The 15,843-nt window shown below is 43.3% G+C and overlaps 1 protein-coding gene across 1 annotated transcript; it reads left to right on the forward strand.

Annotated features, from left to right (window-relative positions):
• The first annotated feature begins 6,737 nt into the window (after window positions 1-6,737).
• On the forward strand, window positions 6,738-12,566 carry SRSF5 (serine and arginine rich splicing factor 5). Its single transcript, XM_078602299.1, has 8 exons — window positions 6,738-6,884; window positions 8,741-8,905; window positions 9,256-9,326; window positions 9,672-9,803; window positions 10,228-10,309; window positions 11,217-11,290; window positions 11,412-11,522; window positions 11,650-12,566. Exons 2-8 carry the CDS (start codon window positions 8,777-8,779, stop codon window positions 11,924-11,926), a joined length of 876 nt encoding a protein of 291 aa, XP_078458425.1. The 5' UTR covers window positions 6,738-6,884; window positions 8,741-8,776; the 3' UTR covers window positions 11,927-12,566.
• The last annotated feature ends 3,277 nt before the right edge of the window (window positions 12,567-15,843 follow it).

The following is a 15,843-nucleotide window of genomic DNA, read 5'->3' on the forward strand; positions in this document are numbered from 1 at the left end:
GTAGTTAAAAACATTAAAACTAATGAAAGTAAAATAAAACAAAACAAAATAAAATTCACGACGTTTCGGAGGCAACACAAGTGCTTCACTTGATGCAGCTAATTCGGCTGTGACGGTCCCACCTGATGACGGAGACTTGTGTTGCCTCCGAAACGTCGTGAATTTTATTTTGTTTTGTTTTATTTTACTTTCATTAGTTTTAATGTTTTTAACTACGTGACTTTACCGAAAAAACCTGAGAATATGAATCATTGCAGTCACGAAAGCTTCAAATCTAGAATATCTATAGCTCTTGTTTTTCAGAAGCAACACCCGGCCACAAATGATTAACCCATCGAAGTTGCTTTTCACGTGGATATGTATAGCAGCCGAATACTTATAAATGCACAGCTGTCAAACCCATAGGGTTTACCCCGTATTCTTGTACAGGGAATTTGAGTTTTGAGGTACATACGGCGTACAGCCGTTTCAATCGAGGCAAAATTAAATTTTGTGTATATTTGTTGTGTTTCTCTCTTGTGATGGGACTTTGTAGGAAGAACGTTGAGATGTATAAGGGGCACGGGGTGACCACTAAGGTCTGAATTGGTGTGTAGTAAGACAGGCACTGATGTTTAAATTAACAACACGAGTCAGTAACAACACGTTCTGGATCATAATTTTGCCCTTCCGTCTTCTGCTGGGAAAATACCCAAACACATATTTTGGTTGTCTTCGATGTCGTTTAAAGTATGCGTTTGCATCTCCGCACGATTTATTAGAATTATGATGTTTTGCTTCAGTTTCTGTTCGTGAATTATGGCTTAGGTTGAAGAAGTGCAATGCAATGTGGAAGTTCAGTTCATGAATATTACTCAACCAGTCTACCCCAATTGCAATACTGTTTTTTTATTATTGTTGTACTCACAAGCCTGTGGTCACTTACTAATTACATCTGGAAAACAGCGGTACACTATTTGTGTGACTGTTCCCGATACGCTTGATAATCATCAGCCCTTGATCTGTCCACTGCTGGATGGCGGCCTACCCCACAAGCAGTCGTCACTTGATAACCCACTTCGTTGATAACCCACTTCGTTGGGTTATCATTAGTGGCCAGGTCGCTTCTGAAAAAGAGCTATATAGCTCAGTGGGCCGTACCCGGTAAAATAAAATATACTCGATTTTGGACGATTTTTGCCCCCCCCCCCCCTCGTCACACGGCGTCACTAAAAGTCAGAGCCCCCCTCAAATATGACGTCACAAAGCTCTGCCCCCCCCCCTCCAAATAAAACATGCTTCAAATCGCTTTAAACTATTGTCATTGTAGTGCGTATTTAATGTGGCGCTGTACTCTGATGTTGTCGGAGAAAACATTTATTAAAAAGTCTATTTAATTAAGTAGAACGTATTGTCTATCTATATATATAAAATCGCAAATCTGTCTGTCTGTCTGTGTGTGTGTCTGTGTGTGTGTCTGTCTGTGTATCGCCGGACCATACGCAGTTTCATTGGACGAAATGTGAGGGATTTGCGAGACACGATTGGTCCGTTTGGTTTTCCACGGCGGTTGCCCCTGGCAACGGGTAGCGACGCATTCACTGCGGGGTGGACGCCATTTTTAATTTCCGTAAAAAATATGCGCACGCATTAACACGCGACTCTCAGGTAAATTCATCAAAGTTTCACGTCCTCTTCACTCCCCCCCCCCCCCACCACAATATGTGCAATTACTATTATAGGCTCGGTAGATAATAAAATTATAGCGATTAGACAGTATTATTGTAGCGCGGGGGGAGGGGGGGGGAACGGCCCCGGTACCCAGCCTCAGCCGGGTGGGCAATCTAGGCGAGGCCGGAGGCTCTGCACGGTACTAGGCCTCGACACCCAGCACGCGACTCTGAGGTAAATTCATCAAAGTTTCACGTCCTCTTCACTCCCCCCCCCCCCCACCACAATGTGTGCAATTACTATTATAGGGTCGGTAGATAATACAATTATAGCGATTAGACAGTAGTATTGTAGCGCGGGGGGGGGGGTAACGGCCCCTGTACCCAGCCTCAGCCGGGTGGGCAATTTAGGCGAGGCCGGAGGCTCTGCACGGTACTAGGCCTCGACACCCCACCACACTATAGGCCGTACATATTACTGCACAGCGGCCCAGGAGATCGTGGCTGGGGGGGGGGGCAGGGGTAGCAGCCCATCTGTGTATATATGTAAGGTTATTAAGAAATATATTTTTCACCCGGGCAACGCCGGGTACTTATGCTAGTATTTATTTAAAGTTGCGCATTTTGATGTGACGTCACGTTTCTCCCCCCCCCCCCCCCGCTCGTCACACATCGTCACAAATGTCTGACCCCCCCCCCCCAGGTGCGTGACGTCATTTATGGACGGCCCCTAAGTCACAATTATGTTCAAATCTAGAATCACAATTATTATTTGGTTATTTCGGTTAAGTCACGTCTAAAGATAAAATAATAAATTAAATTAAATAATAGAATACGACGTTTCGATTGCAACACAAGCAATCATCATCAGGTATAAGAAATAGCGACATAAAATCTAACCAGAAAACTATAGACAGACATATTAGCAGACAGATATTACCAAGATACATAGCGAGAGCAACACAGGTAACAGAGAGGGGTGATCGTCTCTGTGGGGTGGCCTTAAATAGACAGAGGGGGTGGGGGCGGAGGCAGAGAGAGGGAGGGGGGTTAGAGAAAAAATTAGCATATCAATTGGTGCTGCAAGAACGATTACACGGCAAGCAAGCCTGAAAATCAGGAGAAAGACACACTAAAATTAAATAACCTAGTAAAATATCGAAATGTAATGTAATACAACACAGAGGGTCGGTCAACACAATTAACGCATAGCCTGGTTGATTACGTATTTCAAAGATTGCTAAGTTAGAATTTGAGTGTGAACATTCTAAAGAGGACACAGGCAGAGAAAACAAGTCGCCAGAGAGAGAAAAAAGATAAGCTTAAAACTTCCCCGTAGAAGTGGTTCAATCTTAATTTTAGAACTTTCGTGACTGCAGGAATTATTATTATTTCATCTTTAGACGTGACTTAACCGAAAGAACCAAATAATAATTCCTGCAGTCACGAAAGTTCTAAAATTAAAAATCACAATTATGTTTTTAACTGACATCTCTCATCCACATATAGTATTCCTCTTGTAGTATATCGCCCTATGTATGCTTGGAATAGAATGGCAAACTCCAACATATTTCACAGTATGTTGATAAACAGTAGAACTGGGGGTCACAAGACAACATGACCATCCTGTCTTTACGTGTCTGTTCCGGACAAACTGCGGCCAGGTATGTAATTGCTCCACATAGGTTGTGGTATTCTGAAAAGTACCTAGAAGTACACTGCTTTTGACCACCGGTATCATAGGGGATTTTTGGTAGTGCATTTGAAAGTACAATACGTTTTATGAATTATGTATGCAACCATGTTTATTTTTATTCCTTCTGAGGTGATGACCAGCTGAGATATTGTTACTGAGAAGTGGAAAACGAGGGAATCTTCGGTGGAACAGAAATACTGGCACAAAAATACAGGGCACACATTTGCACTGTGTGTTGTTCCACAGCTTTAACTTTTTCCCTTAATCTCCCAGCATTTCCCTTAATGTAAATACAATCTTTTCAGTTTTGTTAATCCACTACTGGATGAGCCCCCCCAATATGCTGTCAGTCATGGGGGGGGGGGGGGGAGTTTGACCATACTGCACCACACTGGTAGACTGGGTTTGTGAGTGGATTGAATCAGAATCTTTGATTGAGGTGGGGGCAGGCATGAGTCAAAATCAAACGGAGGAAATGTATGTTGGGTCACAGCCTGTGTGCTAACCAGTGGAATTGCTCCACCCCAACCGCCCTCTTCCTTACTGAAAAGTGCTTTTCCCTAAACGGCAGTGACATTGACAAATGTGTTGAGTGTTCATTGTTGTCAGTTGTTTTCGTGCTCCACTGCGAAAACAGCCCTCGCTGAATATTTTATGGGACCTTTTTTTGCTGGTATCAAAAGGATGAAAATTAGGCTTTATTTATCATTTCTGGCAATTATACAGGAGGTGTTTCGATGTTAAAACACCAAATACCGTAGATACATATCACAAGGAACAAAGTCTGCATTAAACCACACATGCTTGTGAGAAAACGTGCAGTTTGAACGACGGTGCATACGTTATGACGTTCTGAACCGCCCTGCTGGACATCTGTGAAATAACTTCATAGCTCATCGGATTTCTCCAGGATAAATCAAAGCATGTTTGAGATGATTGGACACCTTCACAAAGCGGACTCTTGCAACGGCAACACTTTATTCGGAGGCGCTCTTCTGGGCAAGCTTTCTCGTATATCTGCAACAATGACCATGGGTTTAACACGTAGATCCCTGAAGTGTGAATGTGTCGTAATCCTCCACCACCCGACACAGCTAGTAAGGTTTGTCACGTAAACAAAACGCACAAATTAGTTACTACTTCAGCCCACCGTTATGTTGGAGAGTAAATCCACAACATTTACAATGAGATACCACATCGACCATGAGACACCACACATTGGCCCTTCGCGTTTATTTAATAGGACACACGAATAGATTTGGAAAATCGAAATTACATAGCGCTAATTTGTGCCAACAACTCTTGAGCGTTTACAATTACAAGATTTCAAATTTATCAGAGGTTAATTGCGAAAATGTGAACTCGTTTGGGTTTTAAACCTCCTCTCGCCTTTCCATATCTGTCAACCCCGTATCAGTGTCTACCTTTTTACAGACCAATTCAGACCTTATTGGTCACCCCTTCCCTTATAAATCTCAATGTTCATCCTACAAAGTCCCATCACAAGGGAGAAACTCAAATACATTGTGAAGCCCGTTTTGAAACGGCTGTATGTCGTATGGACCTGAAAATTAAATTTCCCTGTTCAAGAATACGGGGTAAACCCTATCGGTTTGTCAGCTATGCATTTGTAGTGTAGCACAAGTCGGAGACGTGGTACTTGCAGGATGCACCTTCTTTTATTGTAACACCCTTTGGTCGTTCACACACAGGATCGCCTCCTTTCTCGCTCCCGTTGCCGTACAACCCAGCCCAGACACAACCCGAACCGCGTTGCATCGACGGCATCGACCGAGACAGCCAACAACTGTCCGGCCGCACAATTATCGAGTGAAGGCGGCAGCGACGAAGGTGGCGAAGACGACAGCGGCGACGAGACGAGTCCACTCCCAGAACCGGCAGCCTGGAGCTCTCGCTCTCCGCTGCTTTTATTCTACTCAGCGCGGCTGGCACCTCCCTTCTCGAACTCACTAGCGCGTTCCAGAAGCTTCCCGATGAGGTCTTTTGTGACCCTTGCCCCAGTTCCTCAGCCCTGCCGGCACACCCGTGTTTATGCTCGCCGGCGTGTGCGCTAACTGTTGCACAGCAGTCTGTGCTATGTCACTACACATAAGTATTTTGCTGCTATAAATATCCACGTGATAAGGCACTTCGATGGGCTATCATTTGTGGCCGGGTGTCGCTTCTGAAAAACAGAGCTTTAAAGCTCGGTGGGCCTCACCCGGTAAAGTAAAATAGTTTTGCATACTGGAGATCTGTGAAAAAAAGTTTCAAACTCATCCGATTCCTCCAGTTCAAATATTCCGATTATTTAGATAGTTCTTATCACATCATGGGACCTCCTTTGCCAGTACCAAAATATGAGAATAGCTTTTCCTCTTTTTTCAACGATTTTACTTAACTTGACTCGCGTGTCGTGGTCAAAACTTGTAATCTACATTTCGTCCACTTCCCGTTGTCGAATCAATTCAAATTTTTGCACACGTACTCAGATCCGGTGACAATGCATGCCTGTATCAAAATCGACATTTTGTATAGACGCCTTATTATTTATATATATATTTGTGTAGGTAAAAAACTCCGCAGTCCCTAATCTCTGGAATCGCCTCGCCCAAGAAGCAGGCGCCACGTGTCTCAGGCGCGCCTGCTCCGTGTGAACGAGTTACGGACACCCTCACTCCACACCAACAAAAGTTGTACATTGAATTAATTAATTTATAAAGTAATTAATTCAAGTAAGCCTTGATGTGGGAGCAGGCGCCGCATGATTGAAGTACTTCTCGACCGCGAGTGAAACGAAGTTGTTAATAAAACCGTTGTTTAAAAAAAATTAAATTAAGGAGTTTATTCTGGCAACAAAACAGGTGTTAAGATGTTAAAACACCAAACTGAAACTTTTTTACAAGGAATCATGTCTGCATTAACCACAATACTTGTGGTCAGAATGCAAACAAAAAACAACACTCTGATAACATATGCATTGTCTCTGAAACTGTTTGGTCCACACCAGAGACAGCTTTCTTTTGAGCCTCCTAAAAAGGATGAAAACCTCTTCTCACAATTCGTACACGTCACGCACCTTGATAACTGTGGATGACGTCACTCGCGTAAACAATCTACACAGTCCGTACGAAGTGGCGACATTGCGTCACGCACGCACATTCGTCGTGACGTCATAATTCGCTTCCTTTTTAATCGCGCGCGCGCGATTGGTCACGCACGCACATTCGTCGTGACGTCATATTTCGCCTCCTTGTTAATCGCGCGTGCGCGATTGGTCACGCACGCACATTTGTCGTGACGTCATATGTCGCCTCCTTGTTAATCGCGCGCGCGCGATTGGTCGAGAGCGACAATTAAGACCACGTGGGCTGCGAGTGTGGCCGGGTGGGGGGGGTTGAGAATAGAAACTAACCAATCGCTCGTCGAGGAGAGCATCTGCCCGCCTGTGCGGACTGGGATATTAAAAGCACGCGGGCGGACGCGGCGTAGGTTCATTTGGCGGAGACAAAGCGAACGTGGGGAGCGGAGGCTGTAAGGTAACGAGCTCGCCCCCCCCCCCCACACACACACATCGCCTTGGTTTGCTGCTTGTATTCGTTTACGTGACGAGCGGAGGGTTATCGGTCGTACACCAGCGAGGTCTTGGTCCCCCCTTCCGTTCGGATACGGTGCTTCTATGAGCGGAAGGTGTAGCCGAGGTGACATTGGTCACGGCATGGCTTTGTACAGTGTGTTTACAAGTATGCCAAACGCTTAGTCGATGCTTTCACCGATCATGTGCCTATTCTCGTTTTAAAAAAATATTTAAAGTAATGTAACGTCGCTCAAGCAAAGTTCGTCAAAACATCCTTTATTATTGTTAAGCCCCCTTTAATGCAATCGCGAATATACTGTACGAGATACGTTTTGCCGTTTAATCTTCCCAAGTGTAAAAATAAAGTCTCGTCGTGTTGAACCGACGTGTAACGCAACTTATTGAATCGACAGATCGGCTTTACGCGCGAATTATTGGGTTAGGGACCTTGCAGTAAATTTGGCAATTGACCTTTTGCCGTGCATTTGTGCTCGTTTCATTTTTAAAGTCTTTAATTCGACATTTTAACGCTTCATAACCTCCCCACACACAACAACAAGATGGACGGAGTTGCAAGATGGAGGCACGCGTTAGAATCCGTAGCGCGGATGTGCGCGCCCGCCGCTTCTTCCCCGCTCCTCATTGGCCCCGCCGTACCCCCACGTGATGCACGCGGAGCCAATGGCGTTGCTCGTTAAACACGCGGCTTGCCTGTGCGAGCTAGGGAATGTAAAGCGTGAGGGGTGCATGTGAAGCCCTCCTGGCGCAGTTGATATTGAATTGGGCCCCATGTGCGTGTTGGTGTTGGTATTGTTGTAAATAAACTTGCTCTTAAAGGTTCTGAGTTGTAAGTTGATATATGGAGGGGATTATCACGAGGCTCGCTCTCGCACCTCTGGCTGTGCCGAGGTAATGTCACTTTATGGAAGTTGGGCAGCTCGTAATGGCCGACATTTGCTTGCATTTTTAAGTAAAGATTTCCTCCCGCACTGTAAAATAACAAGCCATGTCCAGCTGTGGCTCGGGCCATAAATAAGTCGTACGTCTATTAACGGCGTGTCGGCATGGGTTGTCGTTTGACCCGACATCGTCACCCTGGATATGAAAAGTAGTGTCCATGCGGCCGGGTTCATATGGGGCAGCGTACCAATCATTGCGCCATCGCGACCATATCGCCATTGTACGGACGGAAATTATTTAAATGCAAAGTTTTTATCGATTGCTTTATTTTACGAAACGCAAACCATTTGTTTGCAAAGTGTCCGGTTCCCCCCTTTGCACTTGAGTTGTATAACTTAATTGTGGCAGTGACACCCACATTAATGCAAATGACGTCAAGAATACAGTATAACACTGCAGAATATTTGCGGGTTTTTGAGACCTTAACAGTATAACATTTCGTACGATTCTACATTCGTGTCCGTTATGTTAATCGAATTTACAACAAATTTTAACCTAGATAAATGCGTTTGGGCAACAACTCCACATGCCAGTAGGCCATAATACTATAAACTGGTGTTAGCAAATAAAATGACTCCCATGTTAGCGGGGTAGTAATTATCCCAACGGTCAATAAACATGAAGCAATGTTCTTTGCACAACTTTTTTCCAGACTTAAGAAATTAACACATTGTAAGGAATTATGATAATAGATGCTCGCTTTGGAATATATTGACAATTTATGAACCAATGTATGTTGGGATGAAAGCTGCATTGGCATTACTTATTTTTTCTACTTACGTGACTTTACCGAAAGAACCAAAGAGTATTACTTGTAACCTTATGGCTTTCTAACCTCCTTGTTTGTTTTGTTTCCAGGATTTTCATAGGTTAGTCTTGTGCCAGCTGTTAAACATGAGTTCATCCAGTCGAGTTTTCATTGCGCGCCTGGGGCCACATGTCAGGACCAAGGATGTGGAGAAGTTTTTCAAGGGCTACGGAAAGATCCGAGACATTGACATCAAAGCAGGGTTTGGGTTTGTGGTAAGTTGACGAAGTCGTTGTGGGTGGAACAATTGTAGCAGGTATTTTATCAACTTGCAGGCAACAGAGTGCAGCAAAGTCCATTGTGTTCTCAGTGTCTATGCTCCCTGTCTTCAACCCGCACAGAATGGCGCGGTGAAGTTATGGTCTAATAACCCCCGTGGCCCGCACTTTGTGTGGAGGCCAACAGCGGAATAACAGAGCTGTGCTTGTACATTTTCTAACAGCGTTGCAATCGCTAAAATATAGTAAAAAATGTTGCTTAAAATAACTTTTGTTTAATATTCTTCTTTTATTATACGGCATGTCATACATCAATCATCTAAAATCTGCATGTTTGTCTTTTACAGGAATTTGATGATTGCAGAGATGCTGATGATGCAGTCAGTGACCTGAATGGCAGGGAGCTAAACAATGAAAGGTTTGTTTATTGCTCTTATCTTGTAAATGGATATTGGACCATATAAAGTTACCTCGTGTGATGGTGTCTCAACAGTGAAAGTTGCTGTTGTATGTCAATAACTGGCATTTTGTATTATTCCATGGAGCAATAGACCCCGATTCAGTGGGGGCTTTCTTGGTTTTGATGAATGACAGAGGCATTTGTATTGCTTGATTGGTCAACTTGGGAGTCGGCCAAATTCAAATAAGGAAAGAAGTTTTGCCCTGACCATTAACTTGTTAGGCTTCCATACAGCTCATAAAACACTCGTGAAGATAAAGCATTCATGTGCTTGCTGTTTCCTAACTCGCTTTTGTTTGGTAGAATGACAGTGGAACACGCTCGTGCTCCCCGGGCTCGCGGAGATCGCATGGACACGTTCGTGCGCCGGCCCTCGGGCCCTCCGCCCACCTACCGCCCTCGTGGAGGAGGAGGACCATCGTCCAGCTCTGCCAGGTAATGACCATCATTTGTTCCCTCTTAAGTGGTTTTGTGTTTACTTTGCTGTCGTCCCCGCTCCCGCATCTCCGATTAGAACGGTTGGCGACGTACGGTGTGACAGAAGTTCTATATTAAAGTGTAATTTATTTTTATCCAAGTCATCGTGGGTAATATGCTCTGATTCAATTGGGTGCACCTGTAATGTGGCATTTTATTATCAAATGCCGTATTCGCAAAATCACTCCCACCCTGCTCTTTTCGAAATTTTAAGAAATATAAACATTACCATTATGTATACGTATTAAGCCTTGTTTTACAATGTTGTCCCTCCACCTATTTGTTTCGTTTGCGTAGTTTACCCATCTATACATCTTTAAACAAGAAGATATAGTGACGTTTCAGGTTTCTGATTTTTTTGATTGTGCTGGTTTTCTTACAGTAGTGGTGGCAGATATGGACCTCCAAGCAGGACCGATCATCGCCTGGTTGTCGAGAACCTGTCTTCTACTGTCAGTTGGCAGGTATAACTAATTGTCGAACGATTCTTTGAATTTTATAAATGTTTGAAACTAAGAAATATTGCTAAATGTAACTGAACTTTGTAATTAAAACATGATTGCTTTAAAGATGAAGAAACAATAATTGTATTAATATTTGTGAAATACTGATTCTGTGTTTGTGAAGTGCATTTAATGTAAAATGTGAAAAGTTTTATATTTTTGATTGATGACATGTGATTGTAACCAATGTTTTATAACCCTTTTACCTAGCAGCCTCGCTCTGCATGGCTGCGCTAATTTGCAGGTTTTTCGCTAAAATGTGTCGGATCCACCGGGCAAGGGTCGTGCGGGTCGTTGGTTTGGCCACGTCGCTGTCGCGGGGTTGGTCCGATCAGGGTCTCCAGAGGTCCACAAATTGCTCCTAGTCGGATGGCGTCCCGAGCAGCGGAGAGGATCGTGCCTAGCGTTACTGGAGTCGAGAGGGGCCTTTGCCTGGGTCTGCTCGTGCGGTTCGAGGTGGTTTCTGGCTCCTTGCTGGCATTCCGGCCGGCGGTAACGGGCAGAGTAACGCGTCATCCGGCGAGGCGGCGTCCCCGAGGAGCAGAGTCCCTCTCCCGCGGGCGAAAGTGCGTGTCTTCGGTCAAAGGGGTCCTTCGTGTCATACGTGCTCGTGTCAGGCTAGTGGTGGTCCGTTGGCCATCCGGAACCTCTTTGTGGTCCTGTCTGGGTATGACATCCACATAATGTTTTTTTTATTAAACTTCTTGCTCTCATACAATTCTAACAATTGCATTTTTCATGTAAATTTTTGTGCAATCATTAACATGCTGAAACACATTTCTCTTTGATAAATGTGATTTTGATGGGAAATGTTTTGGCCCAGTGTCGAATACAGAGAATTTGAGCATCTTGTGTGGTGTCATTGCAGGATTTGAAGGACTACATGAGGCAGGCTGGTGAGGTCACCTTTGCTGATGCTCACAGGATTCATCAAAATGTTGGGTAAGTGGTCATAGATGGATGAAAAAAAATACGAGTAAAATTGCCATAACGTCTTGGGATAAGGTGATAAATTATGAATAATTTTTGTTATATTAACATTTCATTTTTTGTCTTTCTACAGAGTGGTGGAATTTGCTACAAGAAATGACATGAAGAATGCTATTGACAAGCTTAATGGAAAGGAGATTAATGGAAGAAAAATAAAGCTTGTTGAAGAAAACAAACGCAAGAGGTACGTATTGAACCTTGCATTTATCAAAACATTGCCGTTCACAGACGAATGTAAGATTTATAACATGGAGTTGTGGTTGGTTATCGTCGGCTGACACCTTGTGTATTTGTGTGCGATTCTTGTGCAGCTCCCGTAGCCGCTCCCGCTCGAGCAGATCTTCCCGGTCTGATAGCCGCTCCCGGTCGCGCTCCCGCAGCTCCTCGCGCTCCCGCAGTCCCCGACCATCCCGTCGCTCCCCACCAACCCGGCGTTCCCGGAGCCCCCAACCGGCAAAGCGCTCTCGCAGCCCTCCGCCGAAGCGGGGGAGTGGCAGCAGATCGCCCCCCGCCGCCGACCAAGCTAATAATAAGCCGAAAAGTTTGACCGTTCCGTCGCGTTCCCGCTCTGCTAGTAGTGGAGAATAGTTTTTGAGTGTGTGGTTGTGAGCAGGGGTTGCTTGTGTGTGGGTTATGTACATTTCGGGGGTCTGTATTCTGAGCACTATGTTTAGGTTGTTGGAGTCAATTCACACGAGACAATTTCCTGATATCAAAACATGCAGCAAATGTCAGCGCCTCCTTAACAATGAACCATTTGAAAATGTTTTCGTTAGAAGTAAATAGGCCTGGTATTCGGTCCAGTTTCATATTTATAAAGTAAAAATATGAATTGACATTTTTAAATATCCCTCCAGACAAACTGATTGGTAAATATTAACATTGTTCATTGCAAAGAGCTGTTATTTGCTGCATTAAAGGCGACATTAACCTGGAATTTTGTACAGATTTTTGTTTTGGTATAATTTTCTTTTGTGAATATGCCAGTAGATATTTGACATGTACGTCAGTGGATGCGTTTGTGCATCGCATGCACATAACTCCTTGAGTTATTGCCGTCGCATTTTTTATTAACACAATGTTATTTGTGTATATTTTCATTTATGAATAAAAGTGCATGCGTCAACTGTAAAAAGTTAACCTTGCCTCTCTGGTCCTGTTAATTATTAAGTCTTGTAGTTTTATAATTTTGATTTACAAAATGTTAATAAAGTCAATTACATTCCTTTTCATGTGTTCTGTCACGTGAGTGGTGCACAAGTAATGGAGCGAAAGAACCAAACTTTGTGGATGCTATCTTGATTAGAAGCTTTCGTGACTGCAGGATTTCATACTCGGGTTCTTTCGGTAAAGTCACGTAGATAGGAAAATAAATAATAGACGTGATCAACCAGGTAAAGTGCTAACTGTTGAGTTAGCCGACTTGAGTTGCATTACATTTCTAAATTTTCTTAAGTGTATCTAAGCTTCCTTGTCACATTTCTCTTTCACACAAGCCCTCTGAATTTTATCCCCACCCTCTCGCCCCTTTGCGGCCTCCCCTCTCCCTCTATATAATGCCTTGTAACAGAGGCATGTTTCACCTGAGGACGATGGCTTGTTGCGATCGAAACGCCGTGATTTATATTCCTACGTTATTTGTGGATTACAATTTGAAATCCAATTCGGTGCTGTGAAAAATGTTCAAAGATCGTACAAGCTCATGATAAATTGGGAATGCCCCCACATTTCCTTTGCATGAACTAAAAGCCAAACCAATTTTTCTGGGTGCGGGGTTAGAATGGCTCCAGCAAAATGTGACGTTTTATTTTCCAAGTCAAGCGTGTTGCCACCCATAGACACGGTTAATGAGGGATTCTTGAAAAAAAATATTTTCTCTGGCTAGTTTAACCTTTAATGTTAGCTACCAATGTGGTTTGGGAAGGAAATTAGGATAAAATGGCTGGTGTTTAAGCATTTGATTTATTACAATTAAATGCACATTGGTAAAAAATTAAGACCTCTAGTCTTATGAATACACAGGAAACTTACGTTAAATTACCACTAGGTGTCACTAAACAGTCCTATTCAAGTAACTTAAATGGTAAGAATATGGTATTTGTCAGTACGGTAATTTCGGGATTGGTATTTTCTTCCATCTCGGGTTGAATTCTTAAAACATTGGAATTCACAAGAGCCGGTAATGAGATGTGTATTTTTCTTGCAGGACAATTTTTACTTTTTCACAACCTTACAAAACACCTTTTTAACTGTAATCAAACTTAATTATACCCAATTCAATCAACTTAAACGGATAATTCAACAGGAAGTTAAAAGAGGCAGGAAAAAAAACTTCCCTGTTGCCATGTCCTCTCCAAATTAAAAATTTCAAACTGCTCACTTGAGGGTATTTTAAGATACACAGCAAGAATGGCAATGTCATCTTGACCTACTGTGGTTCCTGTTATGTTTTGGTTGACATTTTTCGTCCATATCGACACGTTGCTACGTTTGACGGATGGGCCATACATTTGTCAGCCGTTAGTAAAAACACCCCACATTTTGGGTTGCTGAGCCTTGGAAACATTGCTGTTCTAAGAGAATGCGTCGAGCACACCCATTAGTTCTGCCACTGTCGTTGTGCAGAGCGCCTTCATGTGTTAAGATAATGTCGAATACATTCCCCAGTCAATTGATACAATAATTGTGGATATATTTTCTTTATACGCATCAATATTCCATAATGGGCTATGCAAGTTGCTTTACAGGCTTCAGTGCCACTGCTACTTTTCCCTCGGTCTGGTGAAAAGGCAGTGTTCAACTAAATTCTAATGGCTAAAGTTAACGGAGCAAAGTGACCTGCATGGGTAATGGCCCAATCTCTTGCATTATGTATGGGCAAGTGTTCATTTCTTATTATAAATATTTCGCAAAGATGCACAATAGTGAAGTGACATCTGCATTCATGTGCCCATAATATAGACGACAGGATCTGTAGGGTGGTGTAACAAAGATTTCGTTTGTTATGTCATCATAAGAAATGCAAGAAGTCACTTCTAATTCTTAACTTATTTCAGCCTTGCTGTTATCTCACCACACTTTGTCTTTAGAGTGCACTACACTTTCTCAAGCAATACAGCATGTATTTTCTTTCGTGGTTTTTAGACGTTTGGATTTTTAAAATCGTTATCAATTGAATTTTACTGGTAGGAACCACCTGGTTCCACCAGCCCACAGGGTATTATTGTGTCCGTCCGTCGTGCATCCAATAATGGGAGGGGTGGGGCTGGGTGGGGAGGGGCTGGGTGAGGAGGGTGGGGCTGGGTGGGGTTTGGAAGGGGTGGGGCTGGGTGGAGAGGGGCTGGTCACCCCGTGGTGCCCATATAAAACTCAACGTTTAACCTACTCACGCCGGCTTGTGCCCGCCCTCACAGTCGGCCATATTTGCGGAATACACCACGCCGCCGTTGACTGGCCATTGACCGAGCAACCCAACGTTCCTACCAGCTCCCTCCGCAGGAATGTGTTGTTAAATAGTGATTTGTCCACTTATGGACGACAAATGCACGTGCAAAATGCAAACTACACATGGGTGGGACAGCTCTGGCTCGATCGAGCAATGCGTCTGATGTGTAAAATATGTACGCGTTATACTTTGTGTTTATTAATAACATGCAATGGCCAGCGTGGTGATGTATGATCAAACAGTGGGTTTTCGAAGCTGTCATTTATTACATGTCAGTATACGAGGCTGTTTCAATCAGTAAAGAGGGTTCAAAAATATACCACATAGTTTCCTACTTGAAGTAGGTTTCCCCCCGCTCCTATTTTTTTATCTTGCAAGTAAAAAAATAAGCACATTTTAATTATAACTAACACCAAAATTGCCTCCGAGTGGCATTTGTGAGCATTTAACAAGCATGCAGACGAGAGAAAAGAGATTGAGTCATTGCTTCTGTTTGACATGACACATCTGCACTCCATCTGTGCTAAAACACTACAACTTTAAACTGAAAGTTAAACTCGCACATATTACATTTACTATAAAAAAAAATCTACGCCGTGAAAATATATCCACATCCCTTTGTGTTCACTTGTTTAAAACTACAAAGCATTTTCAGCAAATGGTTCAGATTACTTATTTATAGTGAAATGCACTAAACATGAATTATCAGTATGCTGCACACCGTCTTGTTTTGAGGTATGGTTGTATTCCTGTGCTGTGTGAACACCCCGTTTGGAACAGAATGAAAGACATACCAATTACATTTTGTTGAAACCACATTACCTCCCGAACATTTTTGAGATGCAGCACAGGCACACATATCACGAGGAAATAGAGGTGATGTTTCAGGAAATTGCACGTCTTCATACATCATAAACTGATCATAAAGGTGTTCTGGCTGGCATGGGGGAACACCTTCATCCAGCAGTGGAATGACCATGGGCTCTAAACCAAATGTAGCAATGCAATGTCTTTCCTAAACACGAGTGATGGGGTTTTTGTTGAAATAATTTTCATCACT

This window comes from Lampetra planeri, chromosome 18 (genome assembly GCF_965212315.1).
Source record: "Lampetra planeri chromosome 18, kcLamPlan1.2.h2, whole genome shotgun sequence".
NCBI lineage: Eukaryota > Metazoa > Chordata > Hyperoartia > Petromyzontiformes > Petromyzontidae > Lampetra > Lampetra planeri.

Excerpts from the sequence above, each read along its gene's own strand:
- SRSF5 (XM_078602299.1), top strand. The coding sequence starts at position 8,777 with ATGAGTTCATCCAGTCGAGTTTTCATTGCGCGCCTGGGGCCACATGTC. Across the intron at positions 9,327-9,671 it reads AGGGAGCTAAACAATGAAAG|AATGACAGTGGAACACGCTC; the intron begins GTTTGTTTATTG and ends TTTGTTTGGTAG. Across the intron at positions 10,310-11,216 it reads CTTCTACTGTCAGTTGGCAG|GATTTGAAGGACTACATGAG; the intron begins GTATAACTAATT and ends GTGTCATTGCAG.